The sequence below is a fragment of the Electrophorus electricus genome, chromosome 18 (genome assembly GCF_041902795.1).
Source record: "Electrophorus electricus isolate QZ-2024a chromosome 18, ASM4190279v1, whole genome shotgun sequence".
Lineage (NCBI taxonomy): Eukaryota > Metazoa > Chordata > Actinopteri > Gymnotiformes > Gymnotidae > Electrophorus > Electrophorus electricus.
In genome coordinates, this window is record NC_137514.1 from 4,846,036 (window position 1) to 4,869,104 (window position 23,069).

Genomic DNA, 23,069 nt, shown 5'->3' on the forward strand with positions numbered 1-23,069 from the left:
GTGGTTGTTGTTTGTAGAATTTTTACTGTTTTTTAGATTAGTTCTTTGGATTTTGTCTGCCACTTTAAACCTGTCTTCTGGCTCTTAATAAACTCACACTTGGTCTATATGTTCTGAGCTTGTGTGTTACATTTGCATAGTGACTACAGTGTTTCATTTGTTTATAACAGCAATCAATACACCTCCTAAGCAGGAACACACATTATTTACATTAAGTTGTTGAATGTCACTTAAGTATAGAAATGTGGTATTCTCCATGATCTCCTTTTTCCATGTTTCTCCTCCTTTCAAAGTTTTGTATCTCTTTACATTTACACAAGTTTCTTTACATTCAGTGTCAAAGTCAACATAGTGATTTGAAGCTGAATGGTTTGAATTACTTGCGTGAGGGCAGCTACTTTCAATGCACTGATGCATAGACAATATAATCTTTTAGATTTTGGTGCATAATGGATTTATGATATATGGAAATACAACAGCAAGAAGAACAACAACAAGAGCATTAATACATTTTATTTCACTACTTTAAGTAAAGTGTGACGCTGGCAGCACAGAGGGAGCAAGAGGCAAGTTTGCTAGAAAGTGCTCATTATATATTTTGTATATACATACAAGATCATGAAGACAATTAAACAAAAGATAGCAAACAGATTTTGAAGATCATGATCACTGTAAAATCTTTACAAAACTCTTTTTGAAGCTTTACTGATGCACAGATGATACCTCCTTACCTTAGTTGTGTGTCAATTACATATGTGCTTGTATAGCTTTACTTTATTCACATAATCTATTGTATACTATCAAAACTGTAAAATATCCAGATCCACCACAATACCAGGGAGGGACCATGTATATTTTGTACAAAGACAATAAAATTACTTTTCACACACACTTAAAAAAAAAGATTGCGATCACTCTCATCCTGGTGGGAGTGTGAGAGGATTCTGCTAGCTTCCTGCTGTACACTGCTAATAGACCTTTTGGGATAAGACAGAGAAGAGAGTGCTGCACTAATCCCATCACCTCGACACACTAGTGGAAGAAGTTTCTATAAGAATAAGAGAACATTGCAGACTTTAGAAATATTAGACCTATAGCAGAGTGGGGAATCACATTACATTGGTCCTCTGGGTAAAAGCATCTAGGTTATTTAAACTATTATTTAACTTTTTGCTTCTAATGTGAAACATTTTATTTTCAATATTTGAAAATGTCCAAAAGCTGTATATTGTTTCACAGGTTCCCTGTTCAATGCTTCATGTAACAGCTTGATTGTATGGAGAGTAAATGAGAATTTGAGTGTATGGAGACTAAATGAGAATTTGTTCTCAGTCACATAATAAAATGTAATAAAATGCTGACAGAATTTGTAAGACCCACAGACAAATTATGTAATCATGTCATCTGGACTTCTGTTATGGTGCTTTCACTGGGGATAAACAAAACACCAATCAACTTCTTGTACTGTTGTCTGACCTGGAAATAGATGAGACAGGGAGCAGGCAACATCATTCAACATGTTACGTTGCATCACTAGACTGGTTTTATCAGTAGACTGACAAATATATGCCACTCATAATCTGAAATCAGATGAAATTTTAGCCCTCCCTCTGTATTCACTGGACTGATTTACAAGTAAGCAAAATATTAAGACAAACTAATTTAGCATATAAGAGACAGGTTTTTGCTTCACAGTGTTATAAGTCTAAGTAATTTGGTGAAAAGGTATGTCAACAGCATGAAAAGAGGAGGATACCAGCACAGATTGAATGGCATGGACTGAGGAAGTCAACACATATTTTTGTGAGAAAATATGAGAGGTAATACATTTAATTTTCATAGGAAAGAGGGATGAAAATGACAAAAAAAGAGTGCAGGCTACAATGTCCTGGAATTTTAGGTGGCATGTCCAGAAAAATGGTAATAAATCTAGTAGAATGCAACTCTTTGGCTTAACATAAAGTTTAAATAAACTGAACTTGATGTGAATTAAAAAGATGCTACAAATTTGATAAGTAATGTTTCCATTCGGTGCAGAGCTGTAACTAGGATAATCTGGGCAAAAATAAATACTATCCCCTCACAAACTCCTGTGGTCTTTTTCCTTGCTCCGTTAAAAAGTGAACAGTTCTCTGGAATATTCAGTTGTGTATGGTTTCCCCACTGCTAGACATCAAATCAGCTCTGAGTAAGTAAGAAATGGATGCTGCATTGTAGTGACACGTGACAGATTTGTAAGTGAGACAGCCAAGTCTCTTAAACACAGCAGGTGATGACTGACCTCTTGGTTGAGGACACAGTGGACCAGGAAGATGAAGGTGCCCTGCTGGGAGTTGAGGACCAGGAAGAGGATCTCCACCACCTTACTGCTGCTTGTGAATGGCCCCAGGATCCAGGGACATCCCAGGATGATACACTGGGCTATGGTTTTAAATGCAATGGTCCTAAAGACAGAGAGACATAGAGAAAGAAAGAGAGAGAGAGAGAGCAATTATTAGCTTATAATTTTATCCATTACTAAAATATCCTCTACTACAGAGTAACTAAACTATTAACTATTAATTATAGTGTCATTAACATAGTAAAATGTATAAAAAGACCCCTGATACATAATGAAAACAAGTATCAGTCTGCACAGCGTAAGCACAGAGTATATACAGAATATCAAACTATTTGTCACATTCGCCCCTCCCTCCTCTGTTTAGTTATTGGTTTTGTTTCCTTGTGCTTCCTTGTTTTGGTTTCTGTGGGTTCCACCCCCGGTTAGTATCTCCACATTATTTTTATTACATGTGTCTTGTTTGTCCTAGTTACTCTCTGTATATAACCCTCATGTGGTCATTTTGTCTTTGTGCAGTCTCGTTTACTCATGTTACATCGCGGAGCCATTTGTCATAGTGTTTGTTTCTCTGGTTTGTTGGATCTCTGCCAGTTTTTGGATTGCTCTCTTTGCCTGTTCTCCATCTGTTTTGTTTGTTTCATTGACTGATTTCTGGATTTTATCCCTGGCTTTCACTTTAAATTATGTCTGTGCAATTCACTTTTTCTCTAATAAAGCTGCAATCAGCTGACAAAAAGCAACTCCATCTCTGTACGTGCTGGGATTGTTACACTATTGCTACTCAATATGCCATACTGTAATTAATGGTATTGTTACACTGTAATTGTAACAGTGACTATGTCAAATGTTACTGATTGTTTTATTCTAAATATGAACTATATGATATCCAAATGTTACAATATAATGTGCTGTCTTCCTCTACCTGCAGCCTTCTTGGTCTTGACCATCATACTGAGTGGGGGAGATGTAGTAGGAGCTGCAGCTCTTGCTCCTGCAGTTAAACCTAAGGTAACCCCAACACCCCTCACAGAAGGTCAAGATGCTTTGGAATGCTAGTCCCTGCTTTACTGCCTGACCGGACTTTCAACCCTGGCACAACCCACTCTGACCAGAACTCTTTTGGCTCTACTAAAAAGGGCACTCCACTGCCTTGTCAGGTCTTCAAAGCGACTTTGTAAGGAATGTTTATTACTCTGCATGGACACGTGGCCCAAAACTTAATGACCCAAGATCTGGGCTGAGGCACTGATAGAACATAAATACTCTGCTGGGAATTTAAGGATTTCTTCACAATCCAGAATGCATAGATCAGGAAAATTGGAATTTGGAATTTGACCTTTCCCATACGAAAGTTTTTCTCGCAAGCATGGCAACGAGACCAGATTTATAAATGGATAATAACGTCATTGAATTTCCATGAGTACAACAAGATTTTATAGTTGATACTGACTGTAAAGACAATGGATCCATAGTGCCTCTCAGTGACTATAACAGACTGCCCCATCTGGACTTATTAACCATGTATGGCCAACAATGCATTGTGATATACATAACATTCTCAGTACAACCTCAATTCTGAGTGAGATCGAACTAGCTATCATCGCCGAACTGTTATGAAACCCGCTCTCACTAAATTTGCTAACTTCATGAAATTATTATATCCATTCCTAAACCCTTTAATTCTATTGTTTGCATACTACCCTTTATACGTGTGTTACTTAGTGATTACTTCCACATCTCAAGTATAATAGACATAGGAAGCTTGTTTAAATGAATTATACTAGGACAGTACAATATGTTTGTAATAATCATGCTTTCTATCTTTCTCTATCTTTCTCTTCTGTGCTCTTATATCTGTATTTTCCATTAATATGCTATCTCAAGGTGTTTAGCACGTTGCACTACCCTGCGATATTTCTGTCCAGGTTAATATTTCCTCCCCTCATTAGTCCATATAATAACAGGAATCTCCTCTGTAACGCTGCTGGCCCGAGTGCCGCAGTGCGCGGGGCAGGACGCACAGACCTCCTCGATCATGTGGGACATTTATTAACATGAAACACACACTACACGACAGCCACTTACAAAAATTGACAGTGAACATGATTACACGGTTTTACATTTAGCAAAGTACACACTAACAAAGGTGATCACACAAACACAGACGTTACGGCTATCGCAAATAGTTACAATGACGGATGTTGACGTTAAACGACTTACGTAGCGACAATGACCAACAAACAAAGTTCATGTGGACATGGGTTTAAATAGACCCAGCAACGCTTGACAAAGCCTGTGCACATGTGTGCAATTTCAGGGGGGTGCGGTTACTAAACAGATAAACAATACACCTGTGGATTCCCCGCACGCGGCGGACCGTGCCACGTGACAACCTGTATTATGGGGAAGGAGCAGTGCGTGACATCCTCCCTTTCAGGCAACCTTCCAGTAGTTAGATTTGTTTGCTCTTTGGGTAGGATAGTCTTATCTTAGTTAGCACCATAGCTAATCAGTTCTCTGGCTTACACTAAAGTTCTACCTCTATGATTTGTGTTCTTTCCTTTTATTGTTTTCTTTATTATTATTATTAGTAGTAGTATTTGATTTATTTCCTTTATCTCTTCATTCCCCTTTCATTTATCCCACAGCTGTCATTCATTAGAGATTCTGTACACCCGAGTCTGCTATAGTAGCCTATAACACCTGTCTCACAACATCAATAATTTGTTTATTCATTAATCAATAAACTTCACATTTTTTCATCAAATATACTTGGCAAGTATATTTGAATCAGTGGTATTTGGTCACTGCACAAAATATGAACTAATTGAGAAATGAGACTGATGTTAATAAATCTTCGGTTTTTCACAGGTATTAGTTATTAGATATTAGTTAGATTAGTTTTTCCCTATGTGTATAGGGCAGTGCCCCCTTCCAATAATTCATAAAATTATGCATTTTTGATACACAATATAATGTGCTTCAAAATAATGTGTGGTTTGTTACCTCATCTGTTTAATCTGGGAAACGTCACTGTTCAGGCGTGTCAGAGCGACCATGATACTGAAGATGATTAAGCTGAACAGGATCGTGTTGCACTGTAATTGCAATGAAACATTACTGAGTTAATACTACAGAAGTGTAACCAAATCACACTAATCAAACCAAAAGGATTATTTTCTCCAGTATTCAAGAGTAGCTACTGACTATTTAATTCAGGCAAAGCGAAAGTAAGTACAAAGTATTGGTTAAAACTGTTCATCCCTAGTTTAGTTGATGATCACAAAATTTTAGAACAATGCTAGCTTTGAATTTAGATTTATTTAAAATAAATATTACAATAAAATAAATATTTTCAATAGTTTTATTGTACAGAAAATGCAAAATAGATTCAATTCAAATTTGTGTAAAATGGTAGAAGTAGCCAGTTGCTTGTGGCTAAGATCAGTCAGTAGAACTTTACTGATAATTGGTCAAATCAAACACATAGTCAAAGCCCAATGGGAAGTCAGGACTGGCACAAGATAAATCACAAACCAAGGGGACATCCAGAGAGAAAAAAAAATAGTTGAAAAGCCATTGAGCAAAAAAGACATTGAAAAAGTCAAAAGGGCAAACTGGGACAAACCACCCAGTATGCTCAGTGGCAATACCGCACTATGAAGGAATGGAAGTGTCACGAATGGCCACCCTCCTGGTGTCCCTGTTGTCAGGGTTTCCCTGTCGTCTCTTTTCCTGTACTCCCTCGTTCCGCTCCTTAGTTTCACTTTCTCCGCCTCTCATCTGTTCCTTGATTCCAGTCCTTGTTTTGGTTCTCCCAGTTCTCACGTTCACCTGAGTCTGTTTAGTGCCTAGTGGTCCTGATTATTGAAGCCCTGTATTTTTGGCTCCCAGGTGGTTGGTTATGTTGGGAAGTCTGCTTTGTTCTGTGGTGTTTAAATTCCACTCGCTACATTGTCGTCACTCTTGCTTTTCCATTTGTCTGGTTCATGTGTTGTTCTACCTCTACGTGTTCCCCTTGCCCCTGTTCATTTTGCCCTCAGTGATTGTGTTTTTCCTCATTTAATAAACCGCACCCCTGTACCTCTCGCCTGTTCCTATGGGACTCATTACAGGAAGTAAACAGTATTTAAGGGTGAGGTGAAAATTAGAAACATGTGATACATATTCAGGGAATGTTGACCTGAAAAGGTTCCTGATTGTAAACCAAAAGATTGGTTTTAGCTTGAAAAAGTAGGTACCTGGTTGCCTTGTATTTTGGAGTTAACTGTGCCTTCAATACTAGGTTAACAAAATGATATGTTTTATATTCTGTTTTATAATTAAAGTTCGAATTGCATTTCAAAATCTTAAGGCAGACAGATTACTCGTTTTTGTTTTCAGGTGGAATGAGCATCTTGATCGTCTGCAATGTCCCCTGGACTGTGTGGGGTTAAAAGCTTAAAGCTGCAAAGCATGTCCATGAAATACATTTAGATGTAGTACTTGCTATCATTTTATCAAACTAAATAATTAACCACTACTTTGGCACATGTACCAAACCCTAATCTAGTTAATACTTAGATCTTGAGGGACTGTGAATAATAAGGTTATCAGGGAGGGGGAGAGGCTTCAGAAAGCATAATAAATGCTCCATCATTTAAAGGCCATTGTGGAATCAGTTCATCAGCACTTACTGCAAGAATGAAATAAACTGGACCCAGGAAACTCCAGATGAAACCCCTGTCCTCCTTAAGCCAGCATCTACAGAGGAAAGAACAGACAACAGAAACAGCTGTCTGATGTTCTTACTATGAAAACACATCAGTAGACCTGACTAGATAAAGGTACCATATTTAACTCTCTCCTCCTCAACCTGATTAAACTTCCTCCAAATGCTCTCCACACTCACTTGTCACTTCCATATCCATTAGGCCCCAGTGCTGCAGACATGCCCACCACAATCAAAGAACTCCCATATCCAATCACAATCAAACACCTCATTATAAGTGCCTCCTTCTGCTTTGATCTGATCTTTGATAGGCTCTTTACAGTGATAAAGAGAAGCACAGCCTCAATGAACATCCACACAAACGCAGAGAGAAAGAGGAAGTGCAGAACACCTGCCAACAGTGCACACACCAGCTGAGAGAGAGAGAGAGAGAGAGAGAGAGAGAGAGAGAGAGAGAAATAATTACAAAACAATGCTATTATAATTTGTGTTTCCAGTTTATCTATATATATATATATATATATATATATATATATATATATATATATATATATATATATATATATATATATATATATCACATTGTTATGTAAACTGTTGAAATCACATTATGAAACTCTAAACTCAAAAAAGAAAGTAATCAGGCTACCAAAAATTAAGTAAACTTAAAGTAGAAAGTGAACATAATTTATATCTAAATTATTGGTCTGTTAACTTTTTGAGGTACAATTACTCAAAAACTGTAAGGTTGCTGGGTTACTTGTTTTTTAAAATCTGAAACATAAATAATATTTTACAGTCTATGTGGATAATTGTGCTCACCTGTTTGGGTTGTATGTACTGCAGGAAGTGTTGTGTGAGCAGGAAGAGGAGGTGAGCCAGCAGTAGGCTTATACACAGGTTGATCAGAGCAGGGTTTGTCACTCTCGGGTTCCCACGGAAAATGGCAAAGGTCAACAGAGCCAAGCTCAGGAACACCAGCCCTACTGCTACAAATGTCGTATTTAGCAGCACTATGAGTTGATCACTCTAAAAAGAAATGAAACAAAACAACAACAACAACAACAGAAAAACAGCAATCCATCAAATTTCTTAAATATTGTCTGTTTTAAAATGTTGACACTGCAATCAACATGGCACTTCTTGCTCATTATAGAGGAATAGGGGACCTAGGTAGAAATGCTAGGAGTTTCATAACTTGATATACATTGTGTCCATGATATGTGTCTGAACAATGACAATCATCAAATACTAGTGTAAGGGTGCAGACTACGGCCTGACATTCTGCTAGTCTGATATCTGTGGCATGACGTTCATGACATTCATTAACAGTATAAATATGTCACTTCCAACCAGAGACAACCAGGTCTTTGGCTAGCAAATCGTTTCTAGTAAAGGACCGTATAAACTCATATAAAATAATTTTAATGTGCCTTTCTGAAAAGAGGTTAGCAGAAGGCAGTACTGTATCTGCTCTCAATGAACAGGGTCAGGGTTAGGGCATTATGTCTTGGTGAAGAACAGGCTCAGGGTTAGGGTATTATGTCTTGGTGATGAACAGGGTCAGGATTAGGGTATTATGTCTTGGTGATGAACAGGGTCAGGATTAGGGTATTATGTCTTGGTGATGAACAGGGTCAGGGTTAGGGTATTATGTCTTGGTGATGAACAGGGTCAGGGTTAGGGTGTTATGTCTTGGTGATGAACAGGGTCAGGGTTAGGGTATTACATCTTTGTGATGAACAGGGTCAGGGTTAGGGTATTATGTCTTGGTGATGAACAGGGTCAGGGTTAGGGTATAATATCTTGGTGATGAACAGGGTCAGGATTAGGGTATTATGTCTTGGTGATGAACAGGGTCAGGATTAGAGTATTATGTCTTGGTGATGAACAGGGTCAGGGTTAGGGTATTATGTATTAGAGATGAACAGGGTCAGGGTTAGGGTATTATGTCTTGGTGATGAACAGGCTCAGGGTTAGGGTATTATGTCTTGGGGATGAACAGGGTCAGGGTTAGGGTATTATGTCTTGGTGATGAACAGGGTCAGGATTAGAGTATTATGTCTTGGTGATCAACAGGGTCAGGATTAGGGTATTATGTCTTGGTGATGAACAGGGTCAGGATTAGAGTATTATGTCTTGGTGATGAACAGGGTCAGGGTTAGGGTATTATGTATTAGAGATGAACAGGGTCAGGGTTAGGGTATTATGTCTTGGTGATGAACAGGGTCAGGATTAGGGTATTATGTCTTGGTGATGAACAGGGTCAGGATTAGGGTATTATGTCTTGGTGATGAACAGGGTCAGGGTTAGGGTATTATGTCTTGGTGATGAACAGGGTCAGGGTTAGGGTATTATGTATTAGAGATGAACAGGGTCAGGGTTAGGGTATTATGTCTTGGTGATGAACAGGCTCAGGGTTAGGGTATTATGTCTTGGTGATGAACAGGCTCAGGGTTAGGGTATTATGTATTAGAGATGAACAGGGTCAGGGTTAGGGTATTATGTCTTGGTGATGAACAGGCTCAGGGTTAGGGTATTATGTCTTGGTGATGAACAGGCTCAGGGTTAGGGTATTATGTCTTGGGGATGAACAGGGTCAGGGTCTTTTCAATACTTGCATTTTATGTTGAAAACATGCTTATAGAATCCTTCTTTTAATAATTTGCAGATCTTCAAAATATTGTGCAAAGTTCATCGATGACTTTTTTGAAATACTGTAACATTTCCTGTGACTGACAAGTTTTATCATAAGTGATGATTTTAAAGTCCACATAACACCAAAGAACTTTCTATTTTATTTGAAATGTTCATATTGCATATTGGTGACCTGCAGAACCAGATTCTAGATTTACTCATTTCTAAGTTTATCAACATTTCTTACATTATTGTTAAGGATTTGGAATTTTTTGTGTTTTCTTTGACATACTGATCTTTCTAGATCCTTAGTCCAGCTATGCTTTGTTTCAAAAAATGTACATAAATGAGAGTACATGTGATAAATTCATAAAGACTACAGCTGTGTCACCATCCACAAGATCAGACTCCACTGATGTCTCCTAGATCACTTCAACTTGAACATTTTAATTGTCATGGATGCTTTTGCCCTGTTAAAACCTACAATGACTAAGGTTAAACAGAAAGCTCCAAGGAGAAACGTCATGATAAAGAGAGTACAGAACAGCTGGGTATAAGTGGAGAAACAACAAACAATCAATTACAACACCTATATACAAAGCCTTTCTACTTTAATCAACTACAACACCTATAAACAAAACCTTTCTACTTTAATCTTGTGTTAGGTGGAGCTAGACAGTTTCTTCTCTCTAAGTTGATGGAAACATGAAAAATACCCACATTCTGTTTGTCATGGAAGAAAAGCTAACAATGCCCTAAAGCAGATAATCACATATCTCCTCTCCAGTAATGAATTTGTGATTATACTGTGATTATACGATCAATACCTCACCGTCAAATAATGAGACAATGCAATGCCACCCCAGAACAAACCAGTTATTAATATAAATGACCTTAAAATACTTAAACCATCTTAAACCATCTGCATATTGTCTTGATACTAATAAATGACTTTATCAAAAACAAATTTAAATCTGTAACTGCTGATCTGCTTCAACAAGTTAATGTATTATGCCTATTCAGCCATATTCCATAAATGACTGAAAACCGATGCAATTAGGCTACTGTTGAAAATGAAAACTCTTGATGTTTCATTACTTAACAACTATAGCACTGTCTCAGATCTTTCTTTTATAAGTGACATAATAGAGAAAGTAGTGTATAATCAACTAAACAAATTTTTAAATGTAATTTGTCATCTTCACAATTTCCAATCAGGTTTCTGCCCACACCATAGCAAAGAGACTGCCCTAATTAAGGTACTAAATTATAAAAGCCCCTATACTGGCTCGTAAGTATTACTAGATCTTGGTGCTACATTTGACACTGTAGAGCAAAAAGTACTTTTGGCAGGAAAACTGAATAAGGCTATCAGGAACTGTCCTCCAATTATTTGGGATTTATTTAGAAAGTATTATTTAGTAAGTACTTATTTATTATTTTGTCAGGATTGGGAGTTATGAATCTGACAGGAGAGCTGTAACCTGGAATCCTCAGGGATTAATTCTGGGCCCCATTTTATTCAATCTATATATGCTCCCATCAAATTCTACAACACACACACTCACACACACACACACACACACACACACACACATAATTTCACAAATATTTCACAGATATACTTGGCTTTCTCATTGGCTGATTACACCCTAAATTTAGTCCACATCTTTTTAGGGATCTAAAAACTAAACTAAAACTAAAAACACCTAGTCATAAATCTAGCAGGTATTATAAGTGTAGATCTCCCTTTTACAAGCCACAATTAATTAATCACCAAAATATCTTTCTATCATCTTAAGTATACAGCCAAAATCAAAAATGTAATGTCCCAATGAGCATTGTGAATTTCAACAACCCTTGAGTAGGCCACTTTCAACCACCAGAGAAAGGTACAGAGTAGCATGGAAGAAAGCATGGGCAATCAGCCATTCCTGTCCTCTTGGCTCTTTAAGAAATGATTGAAATGATTTCACTTTTGTGAAGTGTGATCCGTCATTCCTTTACCTGAGTTGGGTTGATCTGCATGATGAGGGCGAAGGTTGAGAGGTGATCACAGGAGCAAACACTGTGACTGCTGTTGGTCTTGATAAGTGTACAGCCATCTACAACCCATTCAGTTTCCTTCCAGTAAACACAGGAAGGAATATGATCAGGGTTTAATATCTAGGCAAGAAACAAGGTAGAAAAACGTCTTAGAATACATTAATATCAAATAGTTTGTTAACCAGCAACTCAAATTTTGCTTTACGTCTACAAGAGTCAATTACCCTATTTATTCTTCTTTTGTAACTTTCTAAACAAAAATCAGCACCTCAAATTTCAAGTATTTATTCAGATCAGTTATTCATTATTATCAAAGAATTCAGTTTGAAAAGAATAACTCACCGGAGTGTGTTTCAGGGTGAAGTTCACTGGTTTGTTGAGTGTTTTGTTAGTGGTTTTGGGCAGTGTGGCTGACACCAAAGTGGACATTAACGTTTGTTCCATGTTGGTTTCACTGTTGAAGCTTCTGTTCAGCATACTGGGTATGTTTGTGTAGCTCACAAAGGACACAGCAGCATGTCCTGAAACACATAAAAACAGCAAAGTAAAAAGGGTTGCCTCTAAATTATTATTATTATTGTTGTTGTTGTTGTTGTTGTTGTTGTTGTTGTTGTTGTTGTTTTAAAGTATAGCTATGTATTATGTACCCAAATTATATGACAGGTATATACATATGTTAGGTAGTTAGTATCAAAGTCAATTTGTTTTAAATATTTAAAGACCTTGTACCTTTATTCATTTCACTTTTAGATATCCCAATGAGATCAATTTCCATTTGAGCATCTGCTGTGTTGATCACAGATGTTTTTCCCAAGAAACTATTTGGTCCAACTGCAAGTACGTGTATCTCTGATAGAAAAACATATGTTGGGTACATTAGCTAACATCAAACAGAGTAGCACAGAGTTCTGGTGAAAACAGTATGGAAAGTTTTTTATGCTGCACCCTGAGCAATACAACGCATGCCTTTATGTTTCCTTCCACACCCACTCCCCTTGTAGTTCACATAAATCTGTGTGGTTACCTATATCTGGGAGGGAGATGTTGATAGCATAGCTGGTCTCTGTGATCTTCACCAGTGCAGACACCAGTTTCTCTGTGGTATTCAGCATGGTGTTCAGAGAGGAGACTAGTTCATCCTGATTACTGCTTCCAATGCTAAGTTGTTGATGAGCAGTAGGAATGAACCTTTCCAAAACTTTCTCCACGACCTGCTCAGTAACCAGACTAAAATTACACATATGTAAAGAAATTGTCCACTTTCCTGCTACTGAACTGTCTATTCAGATAATCATTTACAGCTGTGTTACAACCTTAATTCACAACATTCATCAGGTGTGTGTGAGTGTGTCTGTGTAAATAAATAAATAAATAAATTTTAAAAATAATAAAAAACCAATATTTTTAAAAAATAACCTTAAGTTTGAGAAAGGCGTTATATAAATGCTACTACTACTACTTCTACTACTACTACTACTACTAATAATAATAATAATAATAATAATAATAATAATATTAACAACAATAATAATAATAATAATAATAATAATAACAGTGAGAAACATCTAAATAAGAGATTATTGATGATCCTACTTTAACTTACAACAGTGAGAAGTGTGTGAGTAACAGTTTATTGATGAGTTACTTTAATTGAGAATGCCAAGAAGCCTCAGATTCACAACAAAATGGGGAGAAGTGGGTGATTATCAGTTTATTGGTGAGATATTTTTTAGGTTCAGCTTTTATACTCACATTCCTTGTTAACTCTTTAGTACTGAAGTCATCAATCTGGCTTGACAGATTCTTATAACACTCTGCTATGATATTATCCTAAAACAAAAAGCAAGTTCTACAAATATCTTAGGACTTGGATTTTTGCACAGAATTATTAACGATGTTAAAAGTACATTGAAGTCTGAGGTGTAAAAAGGTAATTTGAAGAAGTATGAATCTTGCCACAAATTATATCCCCAGGTTCAGTTTACTGGCTTGCTAATTAACAAAGACTGTTAATTACTCTCTGAATCTCTGATCATTACCCGTGTTTGTCGGTGAGAGAGGTTCTTAGTGTTAGTCCAGTACTGGCAATCCTCAGACACTGTGATATCTGGAACTGAGAAAAGACAGTTCATCATGAAAAAAGGATTGCAAAAGGTACCGATATAACCCTGAATTCCATTATCTACTTCAATAAGTCATTATAATACTTTTAGCATTAACATTTTAAAGTGATACAGAGTGTGTTTTGCAAGATATGGTTCTGAAGGAAGAACTTTAACTCATTTTAACTTGTAAAATGAAACACCTGTAAGTTGTTTGTATGTCCATCATAAAGTGGCTAGTTTTTTTTTCAAGAATATTCAGATTTCAAAACCAGTAATGAGGCAAAGGTGAAAATAATGTGGTATCCCTTTCCATGCCGATATTAATGCCACTGCAGTGAACCTACTATTAAGAAGTATGTGTTAACCTGAAATAGTATAATTGATGGCTGTGGTCATCAAGATGGCAGAGGTTGTATCAGTTGTAACAGATGGAGGGGCACCTGTACAGCCATAAGAGTCTCCTTTGGGCAGGAATCCATCAGGTATTAACAGTCCAGAGTCACACACACAGCTGCCATCATGATTACACTGCGCATGCTCACCACAGGAAGATGCACTGCAGAATGAATGACCTGCAAGTGAATGGAAAATGTTGAAAACAAGAAGAAAAAAAAAACAATCTACTTCATACCTGCTTTAATTTTAAACTTTAAATAGTTTAGATGTGACTTATTTTTGATATGCCACAGAACTGAAATGTGTATTTGCAAACCACTTCTTACTTGTAGAAAAAATTCCAGTAGTTGGGAAGAGATAATAGATAAAGAATCCTCCATGACAGGATGCACGGTTTACAATTTGTCTAGTAAGAGAGCATGCAGAACTAGTACTACAAAGTAACATGCAGTTATATAGGTTCTGATTTGAGCTCTGAGATGGTTTGCATGATGTGATTGAATAGGACATATTGGTACCACTACGATTGGCTGAGCAAGTGCCATCTAAAACGTCTCCACCAATACCAAAGACCTGGTACCATCCTTCCTGCAGTTTAAGATCATTCATTGGCCACTCAGCAAAAGAGGTAGAGTTAAAGCCAATATTGCGCCAAGGGTCAGATAGAAGCTTATGAAAGATACAAGGATCTGAGAAGCAGAAGATTAGAGAGAAGTCAGATTACAAACATTTACATGCACCTCCCTATAAATACTACTAATAAAATATTAAATTTATCCTCACAAAAACTGGGCAGATATTACCTTCATAAACACATTCTCCCCATTGCTCATCTTTGTCATAGTCACTAGTCGTGCTGCACCATGAGGTGCTGTGGTTGAATTCCACACATGTGTTGTAAGTATTTCCTTTGTAAATAAAAGGCAGTGTACACGCAGATCCTTTAGCATTACCATTTATGGTGAAATTATCTAACAGTGAATAGAAAAAAAAATCAGATTACATTTTAGCATGTTTATAACAAACAAACAATCTGTAGTCTACCTAAATTCCCAACTTTTAATACTCTGATATCCAAAACTAATTATGAAGCAAAGATTTCAAGACCATTTTTAAAAAAGGTTAAATGGGGGTAAATCAGTTTAATGCTGGATTTGTAAAACCACTGTGTGCTCAAAAAACATATTTCTCTCATTTTTCATGTAACAATATTTTATGGTGTTTGAGTTTTAAATGAGTTTTAAAGTTATAGATGAGCTAAAAAAAAAAAATGTGTCTCAGATTTCCACAGGATATTTCAAGGTCACAAAATCCTTTAGAAATTCTAATACCTTGCTAATGTTGCAATGTAACATTTGACTATTAATTCTACCTTATAGTGAGACAAAGAACAAAATGCTTGTATATCTTAAAATCTACCTCAAATGTTATGTTATTATATTTCTTAACTTGCTGCATTGGTTTGAATGTATCTTCTCTCTGAATGTTCAGCTTTAATCTGATCTTCCGGCTCTTCACTGACACTCTAATTTTGGATCATTTCTACTTTGGATAACTATGTCCTTGTTAGAAATGATTGTTTATGGTTGATTAAATTTCACACCTGTGGAAATTGATCAAGTAGCTAAGAATGTTCCTACCATCTATAATAAAAAACTGGATAGCTAATGATCACCGCCATGTCAGTACTTTTGGTGATTGCAATGTGTCTGTTGCTTTTTCTCACTAAATGGCCAACACTTCCGTTCACTGCCTGAACTGTATAAACATTGCGTTATGTTACAGAAAAATAAGCTTACAGCATTTAGTTCCTTATCTTGCTACCTCAATCTGATTGTTACATTGCATCTTAATGCATCTACTTGCATTAAGAAAACAATCAAAGGAATTGCATTAAAGGAAGTATAGGGTAATATAAACATTTATATAAATGTACATTATACAGCATTTTACCTGCACATTCCTAATAGACAAACACTGAATCCTAATTAAAACCCTGATGGAGCGACTCCCGGCACACCAGCCTATTGGGCCATGGCCCCGAAACCAACACCAAATGGCCAAATGAGGTCAGAGGATTGAGCAAACTGACACAGGCTAGCGTGGACAGGACAGAGGGGAGGACAGCAGGAACCAAGACTATGACAGGGACAGGGACAGGCACAGAGACAGGCACACTGACAGGAAGGGGAACAGACACAAAAGTCTTCCTGTTGCTGGTTGAGGCAAGGTCTGGCACATCCAGATGGAGGCGCTCACCGCCAGTTTGGGTGGTGACGGCGTCTTTGTCTTTCTGGCAGATAATCTGGGCAGCATATCTGATGAGGTACCTGCCTTGAGTTCAGGGGCTGACGATGCTTCCATCTCACCAGTCCAGACTGACGAACAGGCACACAGGCCCTGGGACTGTATGCACTAGGTGAGGGAGTGTCCCAAGCCCTTTTTGTGGGAACATGAGGAAGCTCACAGGCTCTAGAGCAACATGTTCTGGGTGGAGCCTTGGATGCTGGGAACTTGCTGTTGGTCCCTGACCCCATATCTGATATGGAACTAGAATCCTCATGGAAGGCCTCTTTGACCTACATGGAAGGTCCTCAGAGTGGTGGGACTCCGCTTCCATCCTGAGGCTATCAAGGTCTTCATAGCTCTCTTACTTGCCTTAGTCCTTGTAATCATCCCAGTAGTCCGTGGGAGCAGGTAGGACCCTGCCGAGTTGGACCCTGGACCGCCAGACCCCCCCAAAATGGCCAGGGGAACTCTTCTCTTCCAGGCCGGTGGGGAGCATACCCACCAGGGTTCCTCCATGCAAACTAGGTTGGGGCAGCTACGTCACTTCCTTCCCTTCTTGGCTTACGCCTTCCTTCAGTGTTCTGTGTATCTGAGATGAAGATGAAGCAAGGCAAAATGCAGAGGCGAGAGACGTTTCCACAGACACAGACATTTATTGTGCACAAAACAGAAACAAAACCAAACACAAAGAACAATAATTGACAGCATACATAATGCAACAAACAGTCTAGCGCACAAAGTGGTAGCTAAAAACACAGCAGGTGTAACACCTAATCGAATAAAAAAGAAGGGGTGTGGCCATGTAGACAAACAGAAGCAAGATATCACACTGACATGGGGAGGAGTCTAGAAGGAGGGGGTCATGCTGTGAAAAAAAAATACTGAAAAAAGTTATTTATTTATTTATAGCACTGACATATTCATTGCCCAGTATATGTATGGATTTAGGCTTTACTCACAGTACATCTCAGTTACGCCAAGTGTAGACAATACTGCAGTAGCAGTGATCCCTGGTGGATAGAGACAGAGTTTACTGAGTATACATCCAAACATCACAATCCAAATATCATCATTTGGCTGAATTCATCTAGTATTTCAGGATGCTCATATTCATGAAAATAAAACTACAGTAACAAACAATTAGAACAGACAAGTAGAATCAAGCACAGGTTTAATCCTAAAACACATCTAGTTGTGCCTCCTGTGTCCTTCAGAACAGCATAAACCTAAATATGTTCCTAAGAAAAGTTCTTATGGACTTAAAACATTTATTCCACCACCAAAAATAGTCAACACAGAGGACTCACATGTCAGAAAGCAGGTCATCTCTCTCCACTGTGGTCTGAGTAGCAATAACAGAAGACAGTGACTGTGGAGAAGCACAGAGCTTAGTGCAGTAGGACACCTACGATTATATCATCAGCACCTTGACCATTGAGAGACCAGCAGGGAGTGCTCAATGGGTAAGTTTGATCCATAACCTTCCACCCATGATCATCTTCAGTTTCAGTTTCCATTACTTTAATGCCTGTAGTGCAGCATGTGGAAGTTTTCAAGTATTGGTGGAGTTTATTTTACTTCTTGGCCACTACAGTGCAGTTTATTCCTTTACCACATAGGGGCAGACATGTCTAATTCATCGCATTCACAAGCAACTGGTACATGCAAGTTAGGCAACAAAGCATGGTTGTAATACATATATCATACAGATAAACTTTAGTCCTATTTAATATGTTAATGTTGATATCTGGAAAGGTTAAAAGGTGCAAACCATTGATTATATGTAAAAATCAATGGTAACACACACACATACACACACACACACACACACACACACACACACACACACACACACACACACACACACACACACACATATATATATGGGTTAATGCCGATCTGAGGGGCTACCGCAGGTCTGATGGGCTAACTCTGATCTGATAAAGGTAAAAGGTGATATATGCATAGAGATGCACTCTATTTCATTACCTCATACACTTAAATACTTTAATGAAGACCACTTTGTATTATGGATGGTGTCATTTGTAGCAAGTCAGGCAGTGTTATGACAAGAGAGGGGTAGACTCCTCTAATGTGTGATCACACCTGTCACTCTCCACCAGTGAAAAGTACTTTAGTTAATCCCTATCCACTATCTTGTGTAACATCCTATTATGTAGACCAATCATGTTAGGTTACAAGGCTTCTTCAATTTCGAATGCACTGTTATGTCTATGCATTTTCTTTTCAGTGCTTTTGACCTACATGATATTTGGGGCAAACTCTGTGAGGAGAGTTTTAACCACAAAGTATGAAGACTGCCAGTGGTAATGTTTGGTAGACTCAACCAAGCAGTCAATATATTTACAGCATTTGGTAGATACTCTTAGCCAGAACAATATTTATCAGTATGACAGTCGGTGCTCTCCAAGCTCAGAGAATCAAACCCAAGTCCTTAGTGTTACCAGCACCAGGTGATCTACAGAAGCCCAGAGGGCATAGCTAACAATTCATTTATGTGTACTTAACAATTCATGGGTGTATAATTAACAATTCAGGACAGGACTATGGATCAGATCCATCTTAAATTCCATACTTTATATCTTGTTGACTTTTCCTATATATGATTCGGCATCTTGAATGAATAAGTGCAGACCTCAGGCCTCAGAGCGCTATGTCAGAGAAGAATTGTATTTATATACTGTACATTGTGTGTGTGTGTGTGTGTGCGTGTGTGTGTGTGTGTGTGTGTGTGTGTGTGTTTGTGTGAGAGAGAACTTGTTTTGACTACAGCAAGTTTTAGGACATCAGAGGTCACTTATGGGCTAGAAACTAGAGGAAGTATTTCTGCAGGAATCCATGTACAAAGCCTGGCCACACATTAATCAATTCAGATAGGCCATTCTCTGGGAGGTACAGTCTGAGGGATGTGAAACAGTGAACCTTCACTGCGACCATCACTAATCTGAAGAAATCAGAGTCTGGGACCTACTGGTGTGGAGTGGAGACAGTTACAAAAGACACATTTTAAAAGGTGCACCTTCAAGTTTTGGATTGTAAGGAAAATCTGTATGACTCATAATGAGAGGTGTGTCTGTAGCAAAAAAAAAAAAAAAGCAATTCACATGCAATTTAATATAAAGGTGTGTTTTGCTTCAGTCCTACATGTAGCTCCTACAACCCCCAGGACATGGACCAGCACAAAACCTCAGATCTCAGTGGCCGGCAGGTCTCTTCCCACAATGAGTGTAATGGTTTCTCCTGATCAGGATGGACAAATCAGCACTTTACCCTTGCCAGAAGGAAATGTGGGTTTTAATTAGCCTCTTGTGTCATATGTGGGAGAATATACTCAGTGATGGACACAGTTTGTATGTCTTTCACTCTTTTAGTGCTCACAGATACTTCATGGTATGCTCCTCTTTTTCTGAGTGTTGCAGCCATCATGTCAATAGTGGCCCTGCTCACTATTTGCACCCTTAGAAAGAGACACACTGAAACGTACCATGTAGGTAATTACTCATGAATAAACCACCAACACACAGATGTGTATGGAGTAAATATTATTTTGAAATCACTGTTCACAGTTCTCTAGCTGTTGTGTATGTTAACCCCAATGAGACAAGAAATGACATTTCTTGAACATTGTGCATTCCAAACAGTATAACACCAGTTTTTTTATATAACATTTTCATATCCTATTTATGCATTTGACTACATCTACCATTTTATTAAGCCTTCCACACAGTGATCAGTTATCTCACTCATGCACCAGTACTCGCATGTGCTGACCCAGCAAAACCCTATATATGTCACGTGGATGCAAGCCTAAAGGGCCTAGGTGCAGTCCTCTGTCAGGAGCATCCTGACAGAATTATCCCATACACCAATTAGAGTTTTTTTGCACTGAAATGGGCTGTTGTGGATCAATTTCATGGCTGTCTTTATGGTGAAAAGTTTACATTGAGGAATGATAATAATCCTCTCATGTATGTACTGACAAGTGCAAGGGCTCTCTGCACTGGCCACCTATGATTTCACCATTCAGTACGACCCACACAACATAATATGTTGCAGACTTACTGAATGAATGAATGAATGAATGAATGAATGAATGAATGGAAAGAGATCTTACCAGCAGTTGTTCAGGATAACTGCCTGTAACCATGTATGATATTTCTGTCTGTAACCATGGTTAAAATTCATCTGATTCACCTAATAAAATTCACCCCAGATTTTAACCTTAAATAAGCATAAATGAAAACATTAAATTCAGGTCAGCATAATGAGCCATTTCCTCTCAAGATGTTGAACTTTTACTAACAGTGTTTGTTAGTTTTCATTTCTTCTTGGGATTCCATTTTGAGTACATTTATGCACACAAGTCATTTTTCTGTAAGGACTGTAGTTCTTGACTGTCACTCTTTTGTTCATAACTCCTAGATCTACTTCACCTCTGGTTCAGTGTTCATAATGATCATTTAGTTGCACATGAACACAAGCACAGACACATACACACAAATTTTTTAATGAATATCTGTTGATATGATGCTACTGTCTTTGGTTGTAATGACCAATTTAACATGCCATGAACAACTATAACATACTTCAAAAACCTCTGCTTTTCCCAACAAGGTTCACTGTAAGCTCATACACGTCAGCAGGAAGACGGATAAATGCTGGCCTCATTTTTATTGACAGAATAATAGAAGGTCAGAGAACTAGCAACAAACCTCTGTCTTTACAGCAGCCAGTGTGCAGCGATAATGTCCAGATCACCCTTACCTTTCACCAAGCGTAGAAGCGTCTTTGGTATTGTAGTATTTTCAGCTGTAACTCCTGGTTATATTCTCAAACCCCATGAGACACAAAAGTCAACAACATGCATGTGAACAAGTGTGTCTTATAAGTACAGAATCACACTTGTGTCACAATAATGGCGATAAACTGCTACGAGTAGCAGTTTCATTGCAACATCCCTCAATTGTCATACCAAGAACTTTAAAATGTAGACATTTGCATAGTGCAAGTCATGCAAATCACACAAGGGCTGTAATGCCTGTCTAAAAAATGTCTCTCCTTTTTCTCTGGAACTCTTGTGTGTTTCAATGTAATTTTAACAACTTTTTTTTTTTCTTGGTCTATTTCCTCTCAAGATGTTGAACTTTTACTAAGAGTATTCGTTAGTTTTCCTTTCTTCTTGGCAGTGTGGAGATATCTTTGGTAGAAAATAAAGAGGCTTAAAAACATTTCATTCACGATTATATCATCAGCACCTTGACCATTGAGAGACCAGCAGGGAGTGCTCAATGGGTAAGTTTGATCCATAACCTTCCACCCATGATCATCTTCAGTTTCAGTTTCCATTACTTTAATGCCTGTAGTGCAGCATGTGGAAGTTTTCAAGTATTGGTGGAGTTTATTTTACTTCTTGGCCACTACAGTGCAGTTTATTCCTTTACCACATAGGGGCAGACATGTCTAATTCATCGCATTCACAAGCAACTGGTACATGCAAGTTAGGCAACAAAGCATGGTTGTGATACATATATCATACAGATAAACTTTAGTCCTATTTAATATGTTAATGTTGATATCTGGAAAGGTTAAAAGGTGCAAACCATTGATTATATGTAAAAATCAATGGTAACACACACATACACACACACACACACACACACACACACACACACACACACACACATATATATATATGGGTTAATGCCGATCTGAGGGGCTACCGCAGGTCTGATGGGCTAACTCTGATCTGATAAAGGTAAAAGGTGATATATGCATAGAGATGCACTCTATTTCATTACCTCATACACTTAAATACTTTAATGAAGACCACTTTGTATTATGGATGGTGTCATTTGTAGCAAGTCAGGCAGTGTTATGACAAGAGAGGGGTAGACTCCTCTAATGTGTGATCACACCTGTCACTCTCCACCAGTGAAAAGTACTTTAGTTAATCCCTATCCACTAGCTTGTGTAACATCCTATTATGTAGACCAATCATGTTAGGTTACAAGGCTTCTTCAATTTCGAATGCACTGTTATGTCTATGCATTTTCTTTTCAGTGCTTTTGACCTACATGATATTTGTGGCAAACTCTGTGAGGAGAGTTTTAACCACAAAGTATGAAGACTGCCAGTGGTAATGTTTGGTAGACTCAACCAAGCAGTCAATATATTTACAGCATTTGGTAGATACTCTTAGCCAGAACAATATTTATCAGTATGACAGTCGGTGCTCTCCAAGCTCAGAGAATCAAACCCAAGTCCTTAGTGTTACCAGCACCAGGTGATCTACAGAAGCCCAGAGGGCATAGCTAACAATTCAGTTATGTGTACTTAACAATTCGTGGGTGTATAATTAACAATTCAGGACAGGACTATGGATCAGATCCATCTTAAATTCCATACTTTATATCTTGTTGACTTTTCCTATATATGATTCGGCATCTTGAATGAATAAGTGCAGACCTCAGGCCTCAGAGCGCTATGTCAGAGAAGAATTGTATTTATATACTGTACATTGTGT

At 37.9% G+C, this 23,069-nt stretch overlaps 1 protein-coding gene across 5 annotated transcripts; it reads right to left on the reverse strand.

The window, feature by feature from the left end:
• Positions 1-503: 503 nt before the first annotated feature.
• LOC145651961 (adhesion G protein-coupled receptor E3-like) lies at positions 504-21,501 on the reverse strand. Of its 5 annotated transcripts, XM_081700809.1 has the most exons (19): positions 21,311-21,498; positions 17,833-17,894; positions 17,485-17,535; positions 15,040-15,207; positions 14,563-14,925; positions 14,206-14,412; positions 13,775-13,848; positions 13,488-13,565; positions 12,760-12,946; positions 12,465-12,584; positions 12,078-12,256; positions 11,697-11,855; positions 7,875-8,081; positions 7,233-7,465; positions 7,018-7,084; positions 5,348-5,439; positions 2,282-2,444; positions 1,381-1,476; positions 504-1,048 (listed from the first exon to the last, which is right to left on the reverse strand). In XM_081700809.1, the coding sequence occupies exons 2-18, from the start codon at positions 17,849-17,851 to the stop codon at positions 1,396-1,398; spliced, it is 2,448 nt and encodes an 815-aa protein (XP_081556935.1). In that variant the 5' UTR covers positions 17,852-17,894; positions 21,311-21,498; the 3' UTR covers positions 504-1,048; positions 1,381-1,395. The 5 variants fall into 5 exon arrangements, with proteins under 5 accessions (XP_081556935.1, XP_081556934.1, XP_081556936.1 ...); XM_081700808.1 differs by having other exon boundaries at positions 504-1,476; positions 17,833-17,867; XM_081700810.1 differs by having other exon boundaries at positions 504-1,476; positions 11,697-11,813.
• Positions 21,502-23,069: the final 1,568 nt, after the last annotated feature.

Excerpts from the sequence above, each read along its gene's own strand:
- LOC145651961 (XM_081700808.1), bottom strand. Across the intron at positions 15,208-17,484 it reads TGGCGTAACTGAGATGTACT|ATAATTTCACCATAAATGGT; the intron begins GTGAGTAAAGCC and ends ATTCACTGTTAG. Across the intron at positions 7,085-7,232 it reads AATGGATATGGAAGTGACAA|ATGCTGGCTTAAGGAGGACA; the intron begins GTGAGTGTGGAG and ends TTTCCTCTGTAG.